The 17,822-nt window shown below is 44.1% G+C and overlaps 2 protein-coding genes across 2 annotated transcripts in view; one reads left to right on the top strand and one right to left on the bottom strand.

The window, feature by feature from the left end:
• Positions 1-1,043: 1,043 nt before the first annotated feature.
• dctpp1 (dCTP pyrophosphatase 1) lies at positions 1,044-2,132 on the bottom strand. Its single transcript, XM_010888275.3, has one exon. The coding sequence runs from the start codon at positions 2,030-2,032 to the stop codon at positions 1,475-1,477; it is 558 nt and encodes a 185-aa protein (XP_010886577.2). The 5' UTR covers positions 2,033-2,132; the 3' UTR covers positions 1,044-1,474.
• Positions 2,133-2,260: 128 nt separating this feature from the next.
• gatb (glutamyl-tRNA(Gln) amidotransferase, subunit B) overlaps positions 2,261-17,822 on the top strand; it is a 17,430-nt gene continuing 1,868 nt past the window's right edge. The window contains exons 1-12 of the mRNA XM_010888276.3: positions 2,261-2,451; positions 3,308-3,461; positions 4,565-4,678; positions 9,145-9,343; positions 9,573-9,695; positions 9,976-10,089; positions 11,523-11,607; positions 12,243-12,287; positions 12,928-13,120; positions 13,413-13,546; positions 17,445-17,523; positions 17,620-17,754. Coding sequence (XP_010886578.2) covers positions 2,288-2,451; positions 3,308-3,461; positions 4,565-4,678; positions 9,145-9,343; positions 9,573-9,695; positions 9,976-10,089; positions 11,523-11,607; positions 12,243-12,287; positions 12,928-13,120; positions 13,413-13,546; positions 17,445-17,523; positions 17,620-17,754 — 1,539 coding nt within the window. The 5' untranslated portion in view covers positions 2,261-2,287. The remainder of the gene's footprint in view (positions 2,452-3,307; positions 3,462-4,564; positions 4,679-9,144; positions 9,344-9,572; positions 9,696-9,975; positions 10,090-11,522; positions 11,608-12,242; positions 12,288-12,927; positions 13,121-13,412; positions 13,547-17,444; positions 17,524-17,619; positions 17,755-17,822) is intronic.

The raw sequence follows: 17,822 nt of genomic DNA, 5'->3' as shown, positions 1-17,822 counted from the left end.
AGGTTCTTCCAATAATCACAGCATGCGTGGGCCATTGAAGATCCCCTTTAGTTTGTGTTAGGTTCTTACCTCTGGCGTAGCATGGTGACACCAGGCTCAGGTGCAAGATGTTGGACCAATGCAGGTATAGACACTCAACTGAAACATTGGACTATGTCCAAATTAAGGTTTTACTGTGCAAATGGCTGGGTTTATGTTTTTCTCCGCTTTCTGAAACAGAAGATCGACTTCTTACTGGATGTCAATCTAAAAAGAGGTCATCTGTTTTCTGGCTGTATAGAGCACACAGAACACCTCACAAGTCTTCAACTAAATACTGAATTGCCATTGGTTTGCCTCATACTGTTATGTAATGTAGATCACATGTACAGTATCATACATTTTAAGGAGTCCCTAAAACATGACTCGAAGGCACAGCAGCCATCTTGCTCCTTCCTTTAATGGAGATCCTGACAGCTGTGTGCACATTTTAATTACCTGTAAAATTGTATCAGTATTCAAATTCACCATACACCTATAAGGAAACCTGTTGGATCACCAGGCTCTACAGTCATTCTGGCTCTGGAGATCATAAAACTGTAAATGTAAACCCAAAAAAGGTTACATGAGGAACTGCTTTACAGTAAAACCAAAGTTAAATACCTGACTATGACTTTAGGATTGCTGTGTAAATACTGATTGTGGCTGTACACAGCCACACACAAAAACACTTAACAGAGCAGCTTTGCAGTCTGCTACAGGGACCTATAGGCATGGCAGTATCCGTGAACCTCATTAAATTACACATTGGCTAAAGCTAACTTAGCATATATTTCATAAAGCTCAGCCTAGGGCCATGAAACAAATTGTCAGATTGCGACTGCAAGCTTATGAAAATGTACCGTTCCAAACAGTATATAATGCATTTCTTTTACCGGGATATATTTTTTTCACTGACCCATCTTAGCTAATATAACAGGGATGCACATACAACAAGTGTAGACACAACAGTGTTCATGGGCATTTCCAAGCCAATACATAAATAAAAGAACATGTAGAACAAGTATAATTGAAGGAACTTTTACTTTGGGTGAGGAAAGAAAAATCGCTTAAGTTGCACACATGAATTGAATCTTAAGCAAAAAAGGAAGAATGCCTTTAACCACCAAGTTTGACAGTATATATTTTTAAAAAGGTTACTCAGAGAATTAAAAAAAAAAGCTAGCTAAGACTTAAGAGCCCGTGCATTTGACTTTTGGAAACAGTTTGGAGAGAAAAAGTCAGCAGTCAAGATGAATATTAATAAAAACCTAAAAGAAAAACATTGTCTTAAAACGCACTTTAAACACAAAAGTAGGTAATAGTTGAGTATTTCTAACAACTTTTGACATCAAATTGGCTACAAAACATTCGCCGTAGCAATCGGATGAAAGAGAACAGTAGAAGTTATGTCCATGTGCTATGCATGCAGGTTGTTAGGGTAACAGTCATCAGCTTAGTCGTTGTATTCAGTGTACTTCTTCGCAGAGCCATGAACCTTGCTGGCCGGATACTTCAGCCTGTTTACAGCCATTTTACGCAGGACTGCTTGGGGTAAATCGATGTGACATTTTTCAGCCAGTTCAACTAAATAGATGAGTACGTCGCTGAGTTCATGTGCTAGGTGTTCACGCTCGGAAGCCGTCCAGTTGGGCAGTCCTTCCGCGACCTCACCGCGCCACTGGAAGAGCTCGGACACCTCGCCCACCTCCCCGACCATAGCTAGGAGGAGGTTACGGGGCTGGTGGAACTGGTTCCAGTCTCTCTCGTCTGTGAACTCCGCTTGCATCCGCCGAATGTCTTCAATGGTGGGTTCTGCAGTAAAGGAGAATGTTTTGGTTGGGGATCTTCGACTCGTTCCATTCTGCTTGGGAGTTTGAAAAACTGCATCTCCGTTTGCACAGCAGGCTGAGTCGGACTTGACAGGAGTAGTAAGTGCGTTACCATTGGTATGAGTGGATTGCACTGACATGTCGCCATTCAGTCCATGCACTTCATCGCTGTTCATTGCCATTGCGTTGTCGGTTTTACACCAAAATTCTACCACGAATTCACAATTTTTTCGCTACGACCATGTGAGAAAGTCCCGCCACACAAAAGTTTCTCTATATCCGGAAATAGTGTCATAAAAATAGCCGGACATTCAAAGTATGTGTCGCCTTAACATTCTACGCATTGTGGGTTGTGTAGTTTTAATTGCTTTTGAATTTCGTAAAACTGGCTTTACTCTGTCTACAATTCCCACAATCCCTAAAACAGCAGGGCAAACATGGCAGCCTCCTCTGCAGGAATAGGTACACTGCTATGTAAAAACATCAACAAACAAATAGAAATATTTTATCCTACAAATAGGAGGTACACTTGGTGTGTTATAAGAAGAATATGCACGTCTATCTCCCGATTCCGGTGTCAAGGTCAAATAAAAAGGAAAAGGTACAGTAGGTCTAACGAATCAATGCTAACGACCGCTAGGTTGCTAGCCACATCCAATACAGTATACAGTGTGTCGTTTTTGCGCGTGTACTATCAAGGGTTATAGACGCACAGAATTAGGAACAATAATTGGTATTTCAAACATAGCTTTTAGAAAACTACGACCGTCCACTTTATATAGCTAGCTGGGGGAATTTGTCTTCTCAATTATTGTTATGGTCCTTACCTATCATTTGCGTTCAGAAGATTCCCCAAAACTTACCGTTACTGCTTACGAGCACTTCACTTTATAAATACTGTTAAGCATCAGGGTGTCACTATGTTGCATCTAAGTCCTGAAACTGAACAGTTCAGATGAGGATTTGGTTTAAAGTGCAATTACTAAGGCTTGAGACCACGATATCACCTCTATAGAAAGCAAATAATTTGTAGATTAACCTTCCATCCTTATTTTGATGTAATCAAATTGATTTTTAGATGCAGTAACGTTAACTTGCTTTTTAACGCCAGGGAGTCTACATAATTTTAGTTAGCTATCATTAGCATCGCAAGCTATTCTTGACCGAATTTGCTGGCTACTCACAACATTGCATCTGCCAAAAAATATTTGATAACGGTAACGTATTTGTGAAATAGAGATTAGCCTGCTTTAGCAATGGCGTCATATTTTAAAGTCATTAGAGTGCAATTTAGACGAAACAATAATTAGCCCCATTCAACCATTCATCAATGTAGCTACTGTGTCTATAGTAGTGACCATGGCAACGACTTAACCGTTTTCTATCCATTAATTTAAAAGTGACCTTTCATCTGCCCAATAAGAAGTGCTTATTCATCTGATTATATGTGCTTACAGTGCCCCCAAAGAACTTGTAGGTGTGGTTGGCCTGGAGGTCCATGCTCAGATCCAATCCATCACAAAGCTGTTCTCCGGTTCCCAAGTCAGGTTCCAGGCGCCACCTAACTCCTTGGTGTCCTTCTTTGATGCATCCTTACCTGGCACTCTACCTGTAAGTTTTCTGTATTTTTTTTGTGTACCACCATTAGAAGGAGCATTCCCCATGACTCTAGATTAGATTTGACTTTATTGTCATTGAGCAGTACAAGTACAGTACAATGAAATGCATCTAACCAGAAGTGCAGAAGTATTAAGTAAAGTGTATGTTACAAGTGAATTGTATAGATGTGCAATAAAGGCAAATACAGTGCAACTGGAAATTCTAAATGAGCAATGAAGGCAAATAGGGGAGGGCAGAAAATGTAAGTATTTAGTATATGTATGTACAAGTGGGAATGAATAGTTGTGCGATGAGCCAAATGCAAGTTCAAATGGCAATTCTGACTGTGCAATTGAGCAAGTTGGCGGTGTAAGGTAGCATGTGCAACTGAAATGCAGGGATTCCAGCAATGAGGTTCCCGAGGTAGACAAGTACTTCAAGGGAGTTGTGCAACAAGGTCCCTGAGAGGCAGTACTAAGCGGTGGGCAGTTGGGTATGGTTAGTCATGTTGGACCTGTGTACAGGAACGCAGTCGTGGGTGAAGAGGGAGTAAAGGAGGGGCTCAGCACGCAGCCTTGTGGAACACCAGTGTTCAGGATCAGGGTGGAGGAGGTGAAGTTGTCTAACCTGACAGACTGGGGTCTGTTGGTTAGGAAGTCCAAAGTTCAGTTGCAGAGAGAGGGGCTGATCCCCATGTCATGGAGTTTGTTGACCAGCCTAGAGTTGATGACCGTGTTGAATGCTGAGCTGAAGTCTCTGAACAGCATTTTCACATAGGTGTTGGTTTTGTCCAGATGGGTCAGGGCAGAGTGTAAAGCTGTGGAGATGGCAGGGAGGGATCCAGTGTTGGGAGGAGGCAGGATTTAAGGTGGGCCAGAACTAGTCTTTCGAAGCACTTCATGATCGTGGGGGTGAGTGCTTCAAAAGTGCTCTAAAAACGAACACGATGGCACGCTGCTGATCGAGGTGTATTCACTTGCACTTCCAAAGCTAATTTGTCACACACAAGTCATCAAGGGCAGGCCATAGTCATTGTTCTTGTTGATGTGACAGGCTTGTTTTGTTTTCAGCCGTTCACTAAGTAGCTCCACTTCCCCGCCCCTGCCCTGTCGTAGGTGTTGAACAGACGGTGTGTAGAAGCGGCTGTGATGACAGGCTTGGCCCTGGACTGTGTCATCAACAGGAAGTCTCTCTTCGACAGAAAGCATTACTTCTACGCTGACCTTCCTGTAAGTCAACCCGGAACCCCTTTGTCTCCGATGTCATCGTTGATTAAATGTATTCATTTTTCATCACTTTTTTTTTTGTTTTAAATCCCCATTCTCACTCACCTGGCAGCCTCAGTTGCTTCAGGGAATAGCTACAGCACAATAAGACCAGGAAATGTTTGCTGACAATGCCCCCTCGCTGCCCGGCGATGCTGAGCAATTTGCATTGCCCATGGGGCTTCCCAGCCACAATAAAATGTATTCCCAATTTTTTTTTTCCTACACCATTAGTTTTAAAATGTATTACTGTAGATTTAATTGGAGGTGCTGAAATACATTTAATCAAGGAGTAACCCAGCATAAATATATTCCTGTTACTTAGCTAGGCTATAGTTAGGCAATAAAGCATGAGATCCCTGGGATTACTGTTGCAATAACTTCCAAGTCAGGGCTTTTCCAGAGGAAAACAGCCCTTAGGAGGGTGTTAATTGTGATAATTCTCAGGTACAAGGGTCTTACTCCTTTTATAAGAGGTTACTGACAGCTTTTCATTTAAAACGTATTTTAGTTTTATTAAATCCTTCTACCAGACTAGTTCAGGCAAAAATCATTGGTATGTTGCTCAACTGTGAAGTTTGCAAAAGCTATTATGGTTGCCATCCAGTCTTGATACTCCTCCTTTTCGAACATAACCTAGTATTATACCTGCAACATTGCAGTTGGATTATTATTTATATATATATTTATTTGATTCAAATTTTTAAAGAGCTGATGTACTATTGTTTGTATTACATTTATTCTTTATTTTTGGACTCTCCAAGTGTACCTAAAAAGTTTTTATATCCTGCAAAATTTCAAATAAAATACTTCTATCTAGTTATCTATTCTACCTGGTTGTAAATCACATTCATCTGATCTAAATCAGTCCCAGCTTGAGAACCATTGGTTAAGACAAACCCCAGCTGTTGCAAACCAAATGCTAGCCTAGTACATTGTGAAATAATATCCAGACACATTTTTCCACATGAGATGAAGTTTATAAATTGCCTTGCTGGGCTGTGGAACAGTGGATGCTCATTGATAATTCAAATGGAACTTTAACAGTCATTACCCGGGCGTTGTGGTGAATCACTCCAAGCTTTCGACGAATCAGCATTCGAGATTCAAACAACCCATTGTATAATTAATAGCGACGAGCCTGGCTGAACAGGCAGAATATTGTATTGCCACTGATATGTAGACAAATGACAGCTTCTGTTCCTGCAAGCTGTTAGCTGTTAGGAGTCAAGCCACAGCCAAATAATATTCACCCTCACCTTTCTGTCGTTAACGGAAGTCTCTTACGGCAAGGTTCCAAAACTCTGAGGAGCTGCTGGGTAGTTTTAGTACTGTTTTGACTGGCATTCTAAAACATTAGCATCAAGACAAAATGGCATAAGAAATGGTGAAAGACATAAAAATAGTAATTGCCCTTACGCTGCCCGCAATACGTTGATCCCCAAAATTTTACACTTCTTTACATTTTAGAAAGATTGTCTAGCTTGAGGCTAATGTGACCTGTGTTGAGAGAACTGGCACCGTCGTCACACTTTTGCCGAGCCGACGAGTAATTGCGAATGGAGGAAATAATGAATGGGAATCATTTTAAAGTGACGGCGTGGGTTCGTTGATAGGATTGATGATTCAGTTGTCCCCAGCACAAGGTGCTCCGGTGTATCAGTGCTGCTTAATCTGCTTCTTGATCTGACAGAAATGCCAGATGGATGGATTATCTTGGTAGAGGAAGAGGGCTCATTAAGAGCAATGCAAACGTGTGTGTGTGCACAAAATGTGAGGGAAATAAGGGTTTTGTGCACGTGGTAAATTTCACCTTTTATTTCATCTTTGATTTAAGCTCATGAAACCTGAGACCAAGATTTACATGCCGTGTTTATATTTTTGTTCTTGGTTGTAAACATGTAAATACTTTAGATAAACAGATGACTTGTGTATATATATATATATATAAGCTTATATTTGTTTACTACAAGATAGTTATTGTGGAAGGAAATATTACCAATACAAGGTTTGGCATACCTCTATTGGTGAGTTTGAGCTTGTTCTGACATAGCCATAAGATGAATTGGTCATAAGGTTATCAGGCTGCTCTAGAATCCTCGCACCAGATGTAGATGATTTACTTCCATAGCTCTGACATGCATCTAACCGCTAAAATCCCATCTGAAAGCAGTGGGATTATTTCCTGAATCCTGCCTCCTCTTGTTTCTTAGTTGAGGATTTTCTGTCAGCTTACCAAGGATTGCATCACCTCTCTCTTTGTGTTCGGTTCAAACATTCGTTAAAACGTGCGGTTAAGTGATCCCATTTTTTTTCACACCCTCAAGTGATGAAAACACAGATAAAGTTGTGTTTCTTTTTGTATAATGTGCTTTCATTGTTGTTTGTAAATAATGTAGTATGTACCAAGTCAACCCTGCCGCATGCATGCAAACAAAATGGAGTATAAAGGAAAACCCATGTGTTGCACACGTCATGTGGAGAATGCACATTTCTTTCAGTTGGTGGTGATGCTTCCTTAAAAAAAAGCAGCATATATTTAAGAAAACCTAAATAAAAAAAAAACTGAGCTGTGAATTAATAATGTGTTCCATTGATCAATTATTTAATTTCATACAATGAACGCAGTGTTGCTCATTAAATAATTGATGGCGCCTGACCAACTGCAAGAAGGAATTGAAATGGCAGGCGCATCTGATGTTGTAGCAGCAAACACTCTCATAGCTCACAGCCGTACCCTGCAACAAACACTGACAGCCCTAACTGAATCACTCTCTGCAGTGTCAATGAGTCACGGGTGCGTTTCAGGGATGATGTGCGGAAGGTTCAGCGCTTTGGTTTGTGAACTGAATCACTCTCTGCAGTGTCAATGAGTCACGGGTGTGTTTCAGGGATGATGTTCGGAAGGTTCAGCGCTTTGGTTTGTGAACTGAATCACTCTCTGCAGTGTCAATGAGTCACGGGTGCGTTTCAGGGATGATGTGCGGAAGGTTCAGCGCTTTGGTTTGTGAACTGAATCAGACAACAACTCGGGGACACAGCAGGCGTTTCAAAGGTGCTGGTGTGTTTAGCTCTGGATCGCGGGTTCGGGATCAGGTGCACTTTTCTGAACCGACAGAGGGCTTTTAATACCTGGATACTTGTTAGACGCGGCGCTTGGGGTGTGACTCAAAGAGCTTAAATGAACCAGATGCCTTAGTAACTGGTCTGCATCTTACTTTAGCACGTAAGGAGTTGGAAATGATCGACCGTTTGGGTAATGCTAGGCTAGCTGCATACGTATGATGCTATGTGGCATATGTCCACATTTCCACTGACATTGCCAAAGCTCTGTGAGAGAGTGGGGTCTATAGAGGGAGGAATTGGCATCTTTTAATGTTTCAAGACTGTGTTTACAGTAAAACAGTGAGAGAAATTGAACGCCTCCCTCGGTCAGTTTTGTTTGTTTTTGTTGCCAATGATTGATTTGTCGATCAGGCACAAAACACAGACTGTTCTAAAATGCCCTTTTGCCACTTTTCCTGTTATTTACTTTGTCGGCAATAAGTATGATGAATGTTTAATCCTCTCTAGCAACAGTTGCCGTGGCAACCGGTCAAAGTGGTAACATGCTGACTTGAAGAATAGTGGCACCCAGCACTGAAACCACAGAATGGACAAGATGTTTGTCCACTTTTGCTTTTGTGACTTAAAACCCTTCAAAATAACAATAACATTCCGACCACATGATAATGACTGGGAGGAACCAGCGTCAGGACCTACTGCGAAGCGAGTCATTGTTACGCACCTCCTCATCTTTAATGCATGTGAATATGTTTTTTTTTTTTCGAGAAACACACTTTACATTCAACTCTTGAGCTCTGGAAATGTTAAGGTTAGTTCCAAGTTATCTATAATGGTAATTTATTGCTATGCAGGCCAAGTGTAGGGTTGACAGGTAGCCTCGTGGTTACTACTTCTGGCTGCATTTACATTTGAAGTAATTATGCAGAAGATCTCACCCAAAATGACTTACATTAGTGAGTGCATACATTTTCATAAATTGTTCATCCCCCACTGGTGCGATTGAAACCCACAACCCAGGTGTGAAGGTGAAAAACCTGTTAAATAAGCAAGGCAGTCTACATTAATTGCTCCTAGGTTGTTGTTAAAAAATAAGAATGTGCTCTCCATCATAATTAACTGTTTAAATAAAGGAAAAATAAAATTGTATCTTGGTATATTTGGATGTGTCATATGACTAAATGTGATTAATACATTGGCTGTATTAAATATCTAAGCCTGGTCCTAGATCTGGTTAAATACCTTGTATGAGATAAATACCAGATAAGCTGCAGAATAAGAAGCACATCCCTGACAGCCCAGACGAGCGCACGCATTTTCACGAAGAGGTGTAGCTTTTCATGTTCGACTGCACTTGGTTCATCCAGGCCGGCTACCAGATCACCCAGCAGAGGCGGCCCATCGCCGTGGACGGCACTCTTACCTACAGTCACCTGGGGGGCACTAGAAGAAACACGCTGATCACCAAGAGTGTGCGGATCAAACAGATACAGCTGGAGCAGGACAGTGGCAAGAGCCTCCACGATGACCGCCGGGGCCAGACCCTAATTGACCTCAACCGGGCAGGTAGCGTTCATTTCACACTACCCAGGAAACGGAGCGTTAGAGCCCACAGACTTCAGACACTCACCCGACATGGAGCCAGTGGCAAACACGCCATACTGCCCGCAACACCCCCCCCCCCCCACTCCCCCCAGAAGGAGCCTAGGGTCCCAACTCAAGGACCACATAGGCCCACCGAGAGGGCTTTGAGATGTAGTCGTGGGTTCTTCAACCCGTCCTGTCCTCCTAACAGGTGTGGGTCTGATGGAGCTGGTGATGGAGCCGGATATGAGCTGCGGCGAGGAAGCGGCGGCGGCCGTCAGGGAGCTCCAACTCATCCTGCAGGCCCTGGGGACCTGTCAGGGCCACATGGATGGTAAGGAGGGGTTAATACTGGTGAATCCCAAATGTACCAAGACGCTGTTCTGCACTCCATCTTCGCTGTCGGAATGCGCCGGTATTTGCCTCTGTGCAGCCCCACTTGCACGATTCTTGCCGAACTACAGTTGTTATTGTCTCTCTTGACTAGATTATTTTTGTAAGATGTACTTACTACCACTGGTTGCCCCACCCAGCTATCTTAAGCGGAGCGCACTAATTCGGAGCCTGTGACTAAAGTGTGAATGACTAAATGTGTACCTTCTCTCTTCCCGTAGAGGGACAGCTGAGAGTGGACGCCAATGTGTCCGTCCACCGTCCTGGGGATCCATGGGGCGTCAGGACCGAGGTTAAAAACATCAACAGTGGCCGCAATCTGGCCAGAGCCATAGGTTAGTACTTGTAAAACGCTATACGTATCGAAGAGCCGAGCACTACTAAGCTACACTGTTCTGGTCCGGTAAGACAGCCAGAGTTGGAGCTGGAATTGCACTGGAAAAGTAAATATTTGAGCCAGTACTGTTTGGTTGTTGTTGGCACAAACAACGTGAAAGAAATGTACAGTTTTCCTGAGGGTAGAACGTGGTTTCATGTTTGATATCCTTATTGTCCTTCGGCGTCAGTCAGAGGAGCTACTGAAGTGAAGTGTTCACAACCCAGTAGGTCTGGAAAGACCTAGTTGGATGAGCTCCCTCATACATGCATGCATGCAGACAGACAGCCAGTCTGACAGCAGCCTGTTCCTGTGCAGTCATCTTTCTGAAATAGTCGTCTGACAGAGGGCTATGTAATTATCCTAGCACTGCAAGTCATAGTGGGACTCAGTGATAAGAATTCCACATAAAATTACAAATTCTGTAACACACACAGACACACACACTCTCACAGACGCAGCGCACACTCCAAGTTATCTTTCTTCGCCTGTTGTGTGACGGTTCTCTCAGGCAATTCACTGCCCAAACTTTCTCTTCTCTAAACTTCATACGTCCTTCCATGATTTGTTTTTATCCATTATTTCGTCCCTGAAGGTAGTCCTCACTCTTGCGGCCCACATTAATTCCTAGAAGCTGAGGATGGAACGGCTCGAGAAGAGGTGTTTAGTGAAGACAGATAATTACTATCGATGGCGTTCTGTTTCTAACTCACATTGGCTCTAGAGGATATGGCCATCAAACAGCAATAAACAACACTGTGTTGGCTTTCAACAGATGTTTATACAAAAATAAGCGATTCCCCACCTGCACTGATTCCGGTGCTACTGCGCTTTTTGTCAACATTTGGCAAAAGCATTTGCTTTTCTTCCTCCTGCTTGGTGGATACGCCGGAGTCGGAGGAGTCATTTAAATTGAGCAGGACATTAACAGTTAGCGTGACACAAAGTGACTCGGCTGCTTTGCATTATTCATCCCGAGAGTAGAGTTTCCTTTTAACGTAGTGCGGAGAAGTGATAGTGTTTAAAAGTCCAGCTCCAGACAGGCATTTGTCACAGCAGTGATCAAGCAGCTGTTACAAGAAAAAACCTCAGGCAGGGCCATGTGTCCGGACAGATGTTGGGTGACTGGAACACTGCGCCAGTGGGCTGGAGGCTGGCCTCTGATCGGCCCACGTGTGTTTTATTCCCCCACGTACCGTGCCTCCGGAAAGCATTACGACCCCTTCACTTACTGTTGGTTATAGACTTCATTTATCAGTCTGCATATGATAACCCCATAGGACACGGCAGAAACGAATTGATAGAAATGTGGACTCTCAGTACATCCAAAGTCACTGTATAGATAGGTGTATGTGTGTGTCTAATGTGCGTATGGGTGTTTCTGTTCTTCAGACTATGAGATCCAGAGACAGGTGGGCGTCCTCAAAAACGGCGGCACAGTGCAGAATGAGACACGTTCGTTTGACCGCAAGTCAGGGTAAGTGCCTCATGGAGTCAAGCCAACCCCGCTGTCAAGATTCAACTTCAAACAAAACTCTAGTGAACACGTCTGACAAGTCCCATTACATCCAGTGATACAGAGGTGTTTCTGATAATGTAACAGACGTCTGTTGACTAAACAGTACGACGTATCCCGTAATATGATGTGTTTCTGCAGGGTTGTTAGACAACCTATTCCTCTCCTGAATTTCAGCGCAGACATCCACCCCTCGCATAAAGCATCGCAGGGTTCTGCCATCTCCGATGGGATGCTGTTGGATTGTGATCCAAAGATGTCCTCCCTAGGTTGAATGTAAAACCTTTTAGTTAGTAACGATGATGAATTAGGCCATTTGGAGCCAGTCGCTGTGTGCCGTCGTGGGCTAGCGTGTTTCATGGGGGTCGAGGGCCCATGAAATGAGCTGCTTTCCACACAGCTGGGGCCTGCCTCTCAAGTGTGTGTCTGTGTGCGTGTGCGCGCGTGTGTGGACGATGCCCTGACAGAGTGTGTTTGACAGTAGAGGACCACTGGGCCTTCGCTCACCGCACACCTGCGACCCTCCCTCAGCCATAGTCACAGCCTCGTCCAACATACCAGCCCTCTAAGCAGTAACGTGCTCCTCTGTCTTCCAGGCACACCCTTCCCATGAGAGACAAGGAAGGCCTTCAGGACTACAGGTGAGCGTGTCCTACATGTAGAAACGCAACACACAGAACAGGTCAGGGGAGACCATCAAACGGGTGGGGCCGGAGGTTCCGAAAGCCCATTTGGGCTCTGTTTGGAGGCTCTGTTTCCGTGGTCCACGCCACCGTCACGTTGGTTTGTCACAGCCACACAGGCTACACGCCAACATGAGATAAGCCCCTGTTTACCTCAGTGTTAGCCCACAGGCTTCCGAGTGGTCCTGTTTAATATACACACCAGCAGAAGGTCCTGTCAGTGCTGCTGTAGGGCTGAGACAGGAAGGAGAGGAGAGAGGTCATCTTGACTAGGGGCTCGGTAGATGGACAGATAAACATATATAAATGCCCCATGGCATTTATATATTAGTTAGCAGTGTTTGTGATAGTGTGTAGAGGAGACACCACTATCTGTCTGGCTGCGTGACACTGTGCCATCTAAAGTGGCCTGCAGAGATACAGCCAGCACTCAGCTCTTATCTGTCTTTACTGCAGATAACGGCTCCCACTCTCTTTTCGCCAATTCTCCATCTCTCTCTATTCTCCCTCTCTATCTGTCCCTCTTTTAATCTATCTATGACTGAGTGCTTTCCCTGTCATACACCTGCTCTCTCCCTCTCTGACCCTCCCCGTCCAGGTTCATGCCAGAGCCCAACCTGCCTCCTCTGATTGTGTACGACCGGCCCTCCACAGCTCCTCCTTGTGTCCACCCCAGCCAGGTGGTGGTTCTGGAGGAGGTGAGGGCCGGGCTGCCGGAGCTGCCTAGAGCCAGGAGGACAAGGCTGGTGGAGAGCTACGACATCCTCCCCGAACACAGCTTCACCCTGGTGGTGAGTTATTAGTGTTTGTCTGTGTTGAGATAATGGTGAGTTGTGTCCCTAGGTGGTTCTATGTGATCCGTCTTCCTTATGGCCATTTATTCCCCCACCATCTTTCTGTCTGTCTGTCACACACTTCTCTCACTCACATGTTCTTTCAATCACAAATCTGCATAAACCTAGTTAATTCTGCCACAGCTAGTTACCACCACATTTGCACTTTGCCTTCTGTTCACCAGGGGGCAGTATATTGTGTTACGTATTATTGGGTACGTTCCAGTGGATCACCTCTCTCCACTTGCAGAATGAAGACGGGCTGACAGACTACTTTGAGGCCGTTGTCAAGGAGACCAAGGCTGGACCGAGGAAGGTGATTGGCTGGGTCAATCAAGTGCTCCTGGGCCTACTCCATCACCATAGCTTGAGTGTCAGCCAGAGGTGAGACTCCTAGTCGTTATCAACGTAGTATCACAAACGTTTTCAATGCAACAAACCATGATAACAAATATAACTTTGCCAGATAGGTCTGTGAACGCTAGACAGACCTTGACGTCATAACAGATATGCCATTTGCCCTATGGACCATCCATGTTTAGAAATGTAGATAATTAGCCCTAAAGCATTTGTTAAATTCCCCTGTGTGTATGTTTGTATGTGTACCGCTGCAGGGCTCTAACATGAAGTAACAGTACAGTCCTGGTCAAACAGGTTTGCTTCGTCCCCAACTAAAAATATTGCTAGATCTAAGCTAACGTTTAGTTGCGGAGTGTTCTATTGCTTGACGGAAAAGCGAATTACTTTGACTCACGTCAAGGCTTGGCAAAAACAAGTCCCTTGTCTGCAAATGCATTCAACGAAGCGGATCGTATTTTCCTAGGTAGAACCACAAAAAAAGTCTATCGTATTTTTTCCCCAAACTACGGTTTACGTCATTAAACGTAACTGTTTTCTTGTGTCGTTACTTTTACTTGGCACTACTTTTAGTGGCGGCACGAACCTACAAACAGGTAGGCTCTCTCCATCCATAAGTGGCGGGCATCATCCTACACAAGAACGTGAATCTGACGAACAAGCCGTTCACAATCCGGCTTAACGTTTTCATTTAGCTGTCAAATTAAATTGCAATAAATATGCACCAATGCGAGGGCCTTGTCATTCCGACCGTGCCTATTTGATCGATGCCTATTCATTGCTTTGTGATGGAATGTTTAGTCAATTACAGCCTTTTGTTAAAAACCTCACATGCAATTACATGCAATTGGTATACAAATATTGCGAAATGTAGTATTTTAAAGACAGGTTTTTTAATATACCAAATAAGTCAATATGCAGAGGAAAAACTACATTGTTTAATCTACTGTATGGTAATTATAATGCAGTTTAGTGATATATTTTCTAGTGTTGCGCCACTAAGTTACAGAGCAAATGCAAAATCATGAACGCCAGGCTCAAATATAAAATCTTTAATAGAATATATTATGGCTACATAATTTAAATCAAAAGCAATCTCGTGGTGAAAATGCTCTAGGATTTGCTGCATTGGTTTTGTTTGTACCTTGCACAGAATCTGCACTACTTTACGTTTCCACTCCGGAGACCAGACATTTCCTCAGTAATGCCAAAAATTAGAGGAAATATTGTTCCCTACTGTCATCCCTTTCATTGTTCCCATACATCCTTCATCATCTATCCTCCCTCCTCCCCCGAACTCTCCCTGTCACTCTCTCCTGCTCCTCTTCCTTCAACTCTTTTAGTCTCCTGTTGACTTCAGAAGCCCCTGCAGTAGATTTTATCTCAGCATCCACTATCTTGTCTAGACTAAGACCAGAGATGATTTACAGACTAGAGGTGTATAATTCATGTGGTTTCTGCCCCCCCCCCCCCCCCCCCCCCCGTGCATCACTTCTGTTTCCTGCGCATCACTTCCACACTGTGATCCCAGGTATCAGACAGGCATTTTCATTTTGGTTGTTTGATTATTATGGTTATTAAGTGTGGAAATCTGAATGGAGAAGATTTCTGGGTCATAAGCTGACTGTGTCACGAGTTTACTCAGATCAGTAGCGTTGGAGCGCTAAGCCCGGGTTCAGAAAAAGGCGGCCCTGCAAGGGTTTCATTAGTTTTTAAGAGATAATTATCAAGAAATAACATAATTATATCTTCAACAAAAAAAAAAGACTGCTGTAGCACATGGAAAACAAGATTTAAATAAGGAGTGTTCTGAATAACACTCGATGTAACCCGTCTTTGAAGTTTTATTTTTTTTAAAAGCACATGTTTTTGGGCTGACTCACTCCATGTACTGGAAAAGGGAACTGGGAAGTGGTGAATCTGACTTGAATTGTGTTCAACCATTAAGATTGAAGCTAGCTTGTAATGTTCGGCATGTAGCTAATGTGAGCATGGAAACTCTTGCGTTGTGCTTTTTTTAAAAGACATTTCTATTTATTCCGAGACAGTCTCTTCCGGTTGTGCAGGGCAACATGTGTTGATGGATGGTGATATGTATTGCTTGCATAGCAATATCAGACTGGGACACCAGTAATGACACTACTAACAGAAATAATTAATAAAAAATATATAACAAATGTATGTACCTGATGACAGACGCAACAATCTCATCAGGATGTGCTGGGTGATGTGTCGATGAATGTGGATATCGATCTGTAGCATGGAAACCCTATATTAGCATGGGACCAATGTGACCATTGACATCAAGCATTACATCAGGCCGGGAGGATCCACATGTCACAGTTTCCGCCTACGTGCAAGTGGGTCCAATAACTATGCAACTTATTGGCGCCCGACATAAACCAGGCAATAACAATAAAGGAGCATTAATCAGTCATTTGCATAGTGTACAAGTGTGACCATAACCAACCCTAATACCGAAGTTAGAATAGACACGTTACGCGTATTGGCAGTGTAACCAACTTTTGTAACCAACGTGTTGGCAGTGTAACACGTGGGTTTTATTTTATTTAGTATGTATTTGAGATATCCAGTGTACAAATAATTTTTCTATAATTATGTTCCGTTACCCCGACCCTCAGCTTTGACAGAAATTAGCTTAGCACGAGGCTGAATCTGTTGGCCTCGCTTTGCTCTAAGCTATGCTCTTATCCCACTGGGACATCAGACTGTTTTTAGCTTGTGAACAAACATTAAAGTATGATGTCATTGTCTGACAGCCGACACCTGTGTGGATAGATTTTGTGTGCCTTTTTGTAATGTGAAAGTGTGGGTGTTAAGCGCATGTATGGATTCATTTGCTGGTGGATTTATATACTTGCCTGTGAGATTTCACACTGTTAGTTTCATTGTCTCTCCATTTACCACGACCCCCTGTGTGTGTGGGTTTGGGAGTGTGTCTCTGGTGCGTTGTGTGTGTGAGCGTGTCTCTGGTGCGTTGTGTGTGTGTGTGTGTGTGTGTGAGCGTGTCTCTGGTGCATTGTGTGTGTGTGTGTGTGTGTGTGTGTGTGTGTGTGAGCGTGTCTCTTGTGTGTGTGTGTGAGCGTGTGTCTCTGGTGCGTTGTGTGTGTGAGCGTGTGTCTCTGGTGCGTTGTGTGTGTGAGCGTGTGTCTCTGGTGCATTGTGTGTGTGAGCGTGTGTCTCTGGTGCGTTGTGTGTGTGAGCGTGTGTCTCTGGTGCGTTGTGTGTGTGAGCGTGTGTCTCTGGTGCATTGTGTGTGTGAGCGTGTCTCTGGTGCGTTGTGTGTGTGAGCGTTTCTCTGGTGCGTTGTCTGTGTGTGTGAGCGTATCTCTGGTGCGTTGTGTGTGTGTGTGTGAGCGTGTCTCTGGTGCGTTGTGTGTGTGTGTGTGAGCGTGTCTCTGGTGCGTTGTGTGTGGGTTTGAGCGTGTCTCTTGTGCGTTGTGTGTGTGAGCGTGTCTCTTGTGCATTGTGTGTGTGAGCGTGTCTCTTGTGCGTTGTGTGTGAGCGTGTCTCTTGTGTGTGTGTGTGAGCGTGTCTCTGGTTCGTTGTTTGCGTCTGACTCACTGGTTCCAGACAGCATTGATGATCACGGGGCCTGTGTTTGACAGTGGGCAGTCAGAGAGAAAGACCCGGCCAAATAGCCACTCATTATGAACACTGACTCTGGGCTCGACAGACACAGGGGAGAATTCATTGGGCTTAATGACAACTCTTTCATTGCTCTCTCTGTCTCCCTCTCTCTCTACTCCCTCCTTAATCTTGCTGGCTCCCCCTTTATTTCTGTCTTCCACCTCTGTCTGCTGGCCTCTCTCCGTCTGCCTTTTTCAGTTTCTAACTTCAACACACAGTCTCTCTCTTCCATATCTTTTCTGTCACTCACTCCCTCCCTCTCTTTATCTTGCAGTCCAGTCACCCCTCAAATGCTGGCCCAGCTACTGAACCTCCAGGAGAACGGACAAATCTCTTCTTCTGTTGCAAAGCAGGTGAGAGATAAGACCAAGGACATCTAAAACATTTAATTGAAATTCCATGTTTAGTGTATGTATCATTGTTTCATTGAACCTTATTGCTCATTCTAGGTATTCCAGGAGCTGTGGAGGGCACCAGGTAAGACGGCACAGCAAATCATCCAGGAGCAAGACCTGGGGATCGTCAGCAACACCACGGAGATCCACAGGATCTGCCAGAAGGTGGTGGACTCACACCCAGACCAGGTGAGCAATCTCTGGACTGAGGCCACCATCATGACCCTCCCACTACATCTGGCTGTTGAGAAGAACTA

Source organism: Esox lucius, chromosome 25 (assembly GCF_011004845.1).
Source record: "Esox lucius isolate fEsoLuc1 chromosome 25, fEsoLuc1.pri, whole genome shotgun sequence".
Classification (NCBI taxonomy): Eukaryota; Metazoa; Chordata; class Actinopteri; order Esociformes; family Esocidae; genus Esox; species Esox lucius.
Note: the sequence above shows the minus strand (reverse complement) of the source record. Positions and strands in the feature narration are given on the sequence as shown.

What these genes read in the sequence shown, in the direction of transcription:
- dctpp1 (XM_010888275.3), bottom strand. Translation starts at nt 2,032, where the DNA reads ATGGCAATGAACAGCGATGAAGTGCATGGACTGAATGGCGACATGTCA.